Consider the following 9,015-nt stretch of genomic DNA (forward strand, 5'->3'; position numbering starts at 1 on the left):
AAATGAAACAATCAGATCTGATTCTCCACAGCATAGTTTCCGAAGGAAAAAGAAAGAAGGAAAAAAGGAATGTAAAATAACATTACCACTCTTGCAAACGCCTTGCAGTTTGTGTCAAGTGGCATAATCTCACTACAGCAAATTATCAGAGATCCTAAGGTGCAGAGGAACAAGTTTTGCACTTCTGATAAGTGAGATTTGGAAAGTCAGTCACCCTAGGTGCTTTTGCATAAAATGATCTCCTTCTGGTTGCACAGAAAACCAGATTACTCTTTCCATCACACTGCCTCCAGCTGCAGCCGAACTCCGCGTCAACACCTGCCTTCCAGCTTCCGTGATTTCCTTCGCAGTTACTCTCTTCACAAAGAGTCCAACAACACAGAGCCGTTGTATCAGTTTTCGTTTCAAACACCCTCACTTTAACTTCTGGGCCCAGGTTTTTCTTTTACTTTGCTGTCTTTGGCAGCAAAACAAGTGTACTAGCCCTCATTTAAGTGTGCTATGTAGCCCAGAGACTGCTCTTTTCTACTTTGTATTCTGAAAGACTAGTTAAACACAATGATATCAAACTAGAGTCTTGGAGTGATGCTGTTTATAGCAGACTCTGCAGGTTTTGTGCCCTAAGGAGACAGCTCTGCTCAGTGTGTTTGTGTAGAGCTGACCAACAATTTGTGCCAGTTTACTATTCTTTTCCTTAGATCCACTTTGTCAAGCCAGATATAAGCTTCCCCAATCAGTGTCTTTTTCATAAACTTCCCTCCATTGGACACGAGCAGAATCTGGGAAAATAATAATAAAAAAATAGTTATAATTGTGCATAGTAACTTTTTTGCATTTGCTGGTAAACATGAAAGATTCAGAATTGTTGAGCTCTTTTTTGGTACTCACAGAGGAAGAAAGAAACACTGACCATAAATAACCCTTTATATAGAGTCATCTTTCCAATAGAAAGGAAGCCCCATGAAAATTGAACTTTCCCTCTGTTCTATTTTATTATCATAGGATTGAACAACTAGATGACAATCTTGAACTTCAGTGAGCAATTTGTTCACCTGCTGGTTACCAAAGACAGACACAAGGTCAAGTTTTAAGTGACAGGGTACAGCTTTATGAAGGCGAAGTACGAGCCCTTTTTAAGCGCATGGAAGTCAGAGGGTGCTGTGCATACAGGCTGTAAGTCAGAGCAGACTAGTGCATGAGAAAGTCCAGAGTTCTGGTTTCTGACCTCAGCAAGCATTAGTCTAATCTGAAATATAGAGATGACCTGAAATGTCATTCCTAACAGCATCTGGTCTTATGGCTCCTGCTTGCCCAGGCATGGCAAGTGGGAAGGGCAAGGAATAGCCCTGGTACTTGGTGAGCTATGCAGGCTGGGTGCTCAAGACTCTTCCTGACGTATCATACAGGCACGTTTTCCAGCTAAGCAGGTTGTATGCAAGCATAGCCTTCTTTGCAGTGCCTGATGCATTCTGATCTATGTGTTTCTGGGAGAAATACATCTGGTAATATATATACTTCAGGGAGTGAGTTACAGTTACACAGTCAGATGAATTCTAGCATTTCTTAGTTATTGAGTAATAGAATTAACAAGCTCAATTTTTTTTTTTTTTAAACTACCTCCTGGGTTTTTCAAAAAGAAGAAGAACTCATGAAAAATTGCAGTTCCATGATAGGGTTAGCAGCAGGTTTATAAAATTCACAGTCGCTGAGCAGACCTCCGGCAATGAGCAAGGGAGGTAACTGATAACAGTAGGAGGCTGTCACCCTCTGCGTGAACCAGCAGGAAGGAAAATAAGGCATTTTGTTGCTTGGTTTCACAGATATAGGCTAACAGAAGAATGGCAGAACTCAAGGATTTTGTACTCCACTGAGACCCTGGAAGAGACCATACGGCAACAGACGTAACAGAACTGTAGATGAACCAGAGTTTCCAGGAATTAAGAACACGAATATTTCTGAAAATTTTCCATTCTGCTTTGGGAAATGAAGTACAAAATGCAAACTTTACAGTAAGATTGAAATTAAAATAAATAAATAAATAATTAAATAAGGTAACAGCTTTGCAGTCATTTTCCTGGATGAGCTCCCCAGTTCCCTGGCCAGTTTTGATATTAATTGGCAAGGTATGTATCTGGACAGCTTAGACACCTACATGCCCATTGGTCAACAGGTTTGAGGAGACCAAATGATCCTTAGTCACTGAGCTATTAGGGAACTCCATTTTACCTCACTCATCAGAAAACCCATCCTTGGGGAAAATATGCAGCCTGTCTCCACCATTGGTGGCTTCTAGGTCTCTTGGTTCAATGTTCCCTGGAGAAATGGACAGCCCAGAATCTGGTAAACCAAACCAGAACATCTGTGAAAAACATTCTTCTGTTTTTTCTGATTACCCTCACATAGGACATTACGTATTTCTAATTGCAGTGAGCCAGTCAGCCAGGAGCCAGCCAGGGAACAAGACAGAGGAGCCAGCAGCTTAGTGCCTTCCAGAAGGGTCCCAGGTGGGTTGCCAAGGAACAGGGAAATCAGGGAAGCAAGTGAGCAAGTTGCCAGGGGCTGAGGGAAGTGCGAGGGAAGTGCCTGTCTGAAACCCATCAAAATGTTTTCTGCAGAATGTTTTAATTCTGACACATCAACAGTTTGGGACAGAAAAAAAATTCAAAGAGAAATTTTCTATCACTTCTGTTCTTGATCCTTCTCTCCACTCCTCCCAGCTGGATCCCTAGTATCAGTCTTCTCCAGCTTGTCTGTCTCTCAGACTTGTTTCTTCCCAGCTCCAGGCTTTAAATTCCAGCCTGGTTAGCCTGAATCAGCTAGTCTCAGTTTCTCATCCTTAGGGTTTTTTCCTTATTCTCAATGCTCTTGACCAGACAATGCTAGCTTTTATCTCTTCTTTTTTATTTTCTTTTCTCAGTTTTTTTTCTTTTCTCAATAGCCTATGATCCCAATTTTATGGCTAATATTCACAGTTCTTGCTGTTGATTTTTAGAATGCAGACCCTTGTCCTAATTTCTGTTGCAGTATTTTCTAAGACTACTATGTTTGACACATCTTTCTCTCTCTCTCTGATCTTATTCACCCCATAATCTCCCGGTTCCATTCTTTTTCTGTATATATTCTGGTTTTGTTTCCTTCCCTTCTACCTCAAATCTCTTTTGTCTATGTCCATCTCTTTGCCCCTAAATGTTCACCACTCCTGGATTCAGCACACAAATCAGCCAGCTTCATGTGCAGCAGGAATGATTGATTGATAGGTATGAAGAACATATAAAACCAGAAGTACTGAATCAGATCAAAGATCTTTGCAGGCAAATATTCTGCTTCCAAAAGTGTATAGGGCAGTGCATATGGCAGAATATAAGAACAGGACAATAATTCAGTTATACTTTTGCAGAATACCTACTATGATCTGTGGACCATTGATTTCCTGACTCATGAGGGGTATGTCTGTATTTAAAAGACTATGAGGTATTTTGCCCATGAATTTGTCTAATAATTTTCTCTAGTTACTTTTTCCATGAAAACATTTACTATCCACAATATTATATAGCAATAGATTTTGTAGGTCAAACTCCAGTTGTGTGAAGAAGAAACATCTTTGTCTATTTTAAACTTGCTCCTTGCTACATTTACAGCCTTTTTCCTCTTAGGTTTGGTGTGCAGCCCCAGCATGTACCAGAGAGTTTCTCAGGAAATGTTAAGAAGTCTCAGGCTGACTGTTCCTATGGCTACCTCCCTCACTACCTCCCTCCTTAACAACTTGATGGCTTATTTTCAAATAGGACTCTCTGGGTTCCTCTTTACTGGTCTACTCATCCCTTATGATTTCCTCCTCAAAGTTTTTATAAGAATTTTAGCTCTGAAATTTCAGCAAGGCTTTATTGACCACTCTGGATTTTCCCAGGTAATATAACATCTCAGTCTTTTACTGAGCCTATTGAATCAATAAGGATGTTAAGAAGCCTTAACACAGGGAAAACTAGATATTTTTGTTGGCCTTGTTTTGAAAGCAACATCCATTTTGGCTCTAATTTTTATGGTATAACCAATAAACCTATCATAAGCACTTAGATAATCCAGTCTAACTCCAGTCATCAAAATGTAGCTGGATTGTTTATGTCAGTCTTCCAGATTTAAAGGTACACTAAGTGGATGTTGGTATGCCCAACAATTCCTCCTGCTTACCTTTAATACTAGCATGCAGATATCCCTGGAATTGACTATCCTCAGTTCCACTATGACTAGAAGAAGCCTGAATACCTGGCTTATACTGGTTACTGACCCATGTGAATGAAGGTAGGTAAAGTGAATCCTACTTGTGTAAAAAAGCATATCTGACCAAGTGATCAAATCTGTCTGAGCAACTTAAACACAGGAGAGAGACCATTCCTGAATCAGTTGCATACATCACTTGATGTGCCACAGACTGAAAATACCGTCATCTCCTTTACAAATGTGCACAGAGAATATAGTTGGCATAATTGATGATTCTGCAATGTCTGAGATTATGAATACTGTGTCTAATTCTAGACACAGTACACTACAACTTCTAAAGAAGTTGAAGAACTGGGGAGAATGATAAAAAGATTAGACATTTAGGTAACAGGATATATTAAAGACATTTGGGTTACCTTGTCTGGAAAAATAGAGAGGAACGATACAATAACAGCCTTTCAGTGTTCAAACTTTTTTTTACAAAAAGAAAGCAGATTAGTTTTCCTCTCTGCTTTGTGAGGATGCTTAAGGATAAGTTAACTTAATTTAAAAATATGGCATATTTAAATTAGAAGTTACACTAAACTTTCTCAATGCATAGATAAGTATTTTTGGAAGGCATCAAAAACTTCCTTCTCTGGGGGATTTTAAGACCAAATCAAGCCTAAAAATTTCAGGCCTGGTCTACAAATACCCTTCCTCAGTGTGGGGTGATGGATTAAACCATCTTTTAAAATCTCCTTCAGGCTGATATTCCTGTTATTACGTAGTTGTGTTATTTCCTTTGTAAATTTCTCTTTTCAGTAAACAACTGGGGTAGAAGATTGATCTCAAATGCCCATAGCACAGCACAGACAACATCAAAAATTAGGTTTTAATAAAATGTAGAATTACCTGAAGAGAATGCCCAGCAGGACTCAAGCTAAATCTAAACGTTTCATTGAACGAAGGCTCTCGGTCATGCCTGCATACCCTGGTTTTCTTCTTAATTACTCTCTTTTGGGTAGAGATATTGACAACGTACAGCTTCACATACAGGTCTGGGGAAGAACAGTTCAATGAGTTAAATACAGAAGCTTTGAAATAACCATTGTTGCTAATTTCAACAGAGGGAAACTGTTGTGAAGAGACACAGCCTGGTACTTTACAGAGCCATATTCTGTTCTCATTCACATGGTATAGAAATGGAACCACCCCACTAAATCCAGTGGAATTACTTTGTGTTTACAATGCCGTCACTAAAGGAACAAATACCTTGATGTCTTTCTGTATGTATGAAAATATTATTACTAACATGATTAATTTTTAAAAAGCTTTTTCACCAACATACACTTTTTCAATAGATATAGTTCTTTAATAACCTAGGGAGTTATCATTTTTATTGAAGTTAAAAAGGATTAATTTTTAACAATAGAAAGTAAATTAAAAAGAGGATTAATTTCTGAGAGTTAATTTGCTTCTACAAAATATTTTTGTTTTTATTAAAGTGCTCATACGAGAAAAAAAGCACTTCAATAAAGAATCCTATAGAATATGTCATTCTGATTAAGAAGCAATTTTCTTTCCCATTTTAGTGGTGATGTTAAATGACTTCAGATACATCCTACTTAATGTTTTCAAAGTATCATGAAGCTGTTTTCTGTGTGATACCTGGTAGATGATCTGGAGATTTAAATTTGTATGTGATATTTCTGCACTGAAGGATTTCTACTATCAGCTGTTCTCCATCTGTCTTCATTTCCTTCTTTAATGCAATCTTGATTTCACCCATAACCTGTGTTTTACCTGGAAAAGGAGAAAAAGCAACCCTCATCAATATAAAAGGAAATTGAGTGTATCTTTCTAACTTGGAAAGAAGTGGAGTTTTCTGGTTTTGTTTTTAGTTTGGGGTTCTTTTGTCTTTTTTTTTTGTCTTTTTTTTTTTTTTTTTTTTTTAGGACAGCTTATAGTTTTTTAGTCAGAGGTATAAGGATAATGTATTGCTTAAATGAACAAATGGTAGATACATGCAGGACACTTGTGTAACTAGATTATAACCTTCAGAGTGTATTAGCTTCAGAGGAGCTTTGTTCCCAAGAATACAGATTTCACCAGGAGTCATTACAAGTCATGTAATGGTCACTACAATTCACCTTTTCAGAAACATTTACTACAACATTCTGAAGTTATCTCATTAAAAAAAAAAAAGATAAAAAAGGGAGAACATTCAACAGAGTGTTAAAAAATAAGATTCTGAAAGGCAATGAATTAAGGCTGGTGAAGTTAGCGTTTCATTTCACCTTCTTATGTATATGGAGCAATATAATTCACACAATTTAAAGGGAAGCACTCACTGTGACTTTTAAAAGTAAAGGTGATTTCCCTTCTTATGTGGGCAGAAATACAGGGCCATTATTCCTACACTGTATGGATTTCTCTCTAAATCAGTCCAGAGGTGGAGAGAAGGCACAGAATGAAACGCAGGCAAAGCTGTTCTGCCTTTCCCCTGCCTGTCCTCCCACAGGGCTGTATGGATGCCAGGCAGAGTAGGGCAGGGCTATGTCTTCTAAAGAAGCGTGGAGGTGTAAGCATAACCCATGCCCTCAGCTCAAAGCTGGCTATATCATTAGGTCATAAAGGGGGCTGTGCTGCAGTATTTATCATCCTGATACTGTAAAATATTATGTCATCGTCCTCTTCTCTTTAGACATTAGTAAAAAAACCCAAACAACCCGTTAAGCCCCTGGAGTCTTTTTTACCTAGTTTCTGGTGCCAGCAGGCTGGATATTTTTAACACATTACCAGGAAAATCTACAAGCTAGTGCCATGATGTTGTAAGAAGTAAAGCAATTCTACAGAAAGTAAACAATTATGATACAGCTGGAGAAGCTCCTCTCTCAGAGTAGAAAGTTAACAACTGGCATTTAGAGATTACTTACTTGTATCACAAATGTATAACCACATTTGAATAATCCCCACTAAAATTGCCAGCAGTTGTTTCACAGATGTCCATGAACAATCATACATCCTATTGCTTTTCCCACTCAGAATATTTTTGGGGATCATTAATAAAATTTTAATAACAAAGAAGCACAGTTACAACCTGGCGCCTCAACCCTCCTCACAAACTGAAGCTGTAACCTAACTTAGTTGCAGTCAATAACAAATTTGCAATTAGTCTTCAGCTGGGTCAGCATTCCACCTGCAGTTTGTAAGGTGGGAGAGGACCTGTTAGGAGATAAGTGATTCTTTCAATGTGTTTAATCACCAGAAACTCCTTCCTATAGGTTTGAACATGCAATAATAGCATCTTGAGTTCTGCAATATGTTTGTGCAAAGAAAACGGAACCCTTATAATGGCAGCAGCAAAGATCACTGGTAGCAGGGATCAAAGAAGGACAAGAATGTCCTTGTTGTTATTCATTACTCTGTTCCAGCATGTGTCAACAAGCTTTAAACTATGGCTATAATGCCCTTTTTTTGGAAAGTGTCAGGTGCCTAGTGGGTCTAGCTCAGCTAAACTGTGTATTTTGAATGACTGGAAACAGATATAGGAAAAAATGCTTCTTCTGCTCTGTGGATAAACTACCACAATAATTGATGAAGACATGACACACCTGAAAGGTGTTATAACAAATCCATCTTTTTGATCAATATTAGATTTTGCACTGACTCCAATGCTCGAACATGAAGAAAGCCGAGCATGGACAGTTGTAGCACGAACCTAATGTTTGTTTCAGGCAATCTTTAGTTAACCACAGCCTTTTTTGGCAAATATGCTCATCTTATTTACTTAATTCCCACTCTGTCCTCTAAGATTTATTTTCAACAGTTGTTAGGATGTCCTCTTTCTTGGTTGCCTTAATACCTTCTTCTTCAGTTAGATGTGCATTCAACCCAAAATGAGACTGAGTAGGTTGGAGGCTACCTGTGATGCTATGAGCTAGAAAAAGGGAAAAAAGCTTCCAGTAAATTAGAATGTGTTTGAAAATTCCAGAACCATTTCTCAGCATCTAGAAATTTTCTGTGGACTATTCTGTATTCCCTAATACTCTTTATGACAAACAATCCTGCTTCACTATTTAAGCCTCATGGGGAAAAGAAATGATCTCCAGCTGTGAGCACATGAAGCATGATAGGTCTCTTGTGCTTCCACACTAATGTTCATTTCTCCCACAGCATGCTGTGAAAAAGCCTTAACACCAGCCTTAAGAAACATTGCAATAAATAAATCTCCTTCAAAACCTAGCGGAATTTTCAAGACTTAGAAGAGATTCCTTTCATTGCTTGTCTTTTTTCCTTCTTTCTTATATATGTTCACTACATCTTTCCTTTGGCAGGTGTGTAAGAATAGCTCAAATGCACATTGGTTTGTGGAGTTGATTCTTTGAATGGAAATATATTTAGAAAAAAGAAGTATACTGATGAGAGGAAGTGTTAATAATGAACTGTCTGTGTTCACACTTCACAGTGGGCTGAGCTGGACATGAATGGTCTTTTACTGAAATGACAGAAATAAAGTTGCTTAGGGTGTCACGGGATTGGTTGATCCCAAGGATTGCATTAGTAGGAACAGCTCAAAATAGTGTCCAGTCACAACCTTTTGCATTCTTGTATAACTTTAGAAAGCATTAATCATAAGTGATGTGTGAATAGGGCTGAATGTGGGCATTTTGGTAGTCATTGGATGCTGATAAATGTTGCAATGTAACTCTGAAAAAAGTAAACGCTTTCCAGGAAAGTACAAATATGGCTTTCTAAGACACCAAAAAATAATTTGTAACTCTAATATTAATGTTTGCCTCAGTAAAGATGAAT

The 9,015-nt window shown here is 38.1% G+C and overlaps 1 protein-coding gene across 1 annotated transcript; it reads right to left on the reverse strand.

Annotated features, from left to right (window-relative positions):
* Nucleotides 1-361: 361 nt before the first annotated feature.
* LOC104466303 (protein piccolo-like) lies at nucleotides 362-5,999 on the reverse strand. The gene is made up of 3 exons (XM_010079679.1): nucleotides 5,869-5,999; nucleotides 5,113-5,258; nucleotides 362-779 (listed from the first exon to the last, which is right to left on the reverse strand). Exons 1-3 carry the CDS (start codon nucleotides 5,987-5,989, stop codon nucleotides 639-641), a joined length of 408 nt encoding a protein of 135 aa, XP_010077981.1. The 5' UTR covers nucleotides 5,990-5,999; the 3' UTR covers nucleotides 362-638.
* Nucleotides 6,000-9,015: the final 3,016 nt, after the last annotated feature.

This window comes from Pterocles gutturalis, unplaced genomic scaffold, assembly GCF_000699245.1.
Source record: "Pterocles gutturalis isolate BGI_N339 unplaced genomic scaffold, ASM69924v1 scaffold16489, whole genome shotgun sequence".
Classification (NCBI taxonomy): domain Eukaryota; kingdom Metazoa; phylum Chordata; class Aves; order Pterocliformes; family Pteroclidae; genus Pterocles; species Pterocles gutturalis.

What these genes read in the sequence shown, in the direction of transcription:
- LOC104466303 (XM_010079679.1), bottom strand. Translation starts at nt 5,989, where the DNA reads ATGGGTGAAATCAAGATTGCATTAAAGAAGGAAATGAAGACAGATGGA. An exon ending in ATCTCCAGATCATCTACCAG is followed by an intron (nt 5,259 to 5,868) that starts GTATCACACAGA and finishes GTTCTTCCCCAG; the next exon opens with ACCTGTATGTGAAGCTGTAC. An exon ending in CTGCTGGGCATTCTCTTCAG is followed by an intron (nt 780 to 5,112) that starts GTAATTCTACAT and finishes TTATTTTCCCAG; the next exon opens with ATTCTGCTCGTGTCCAATGG.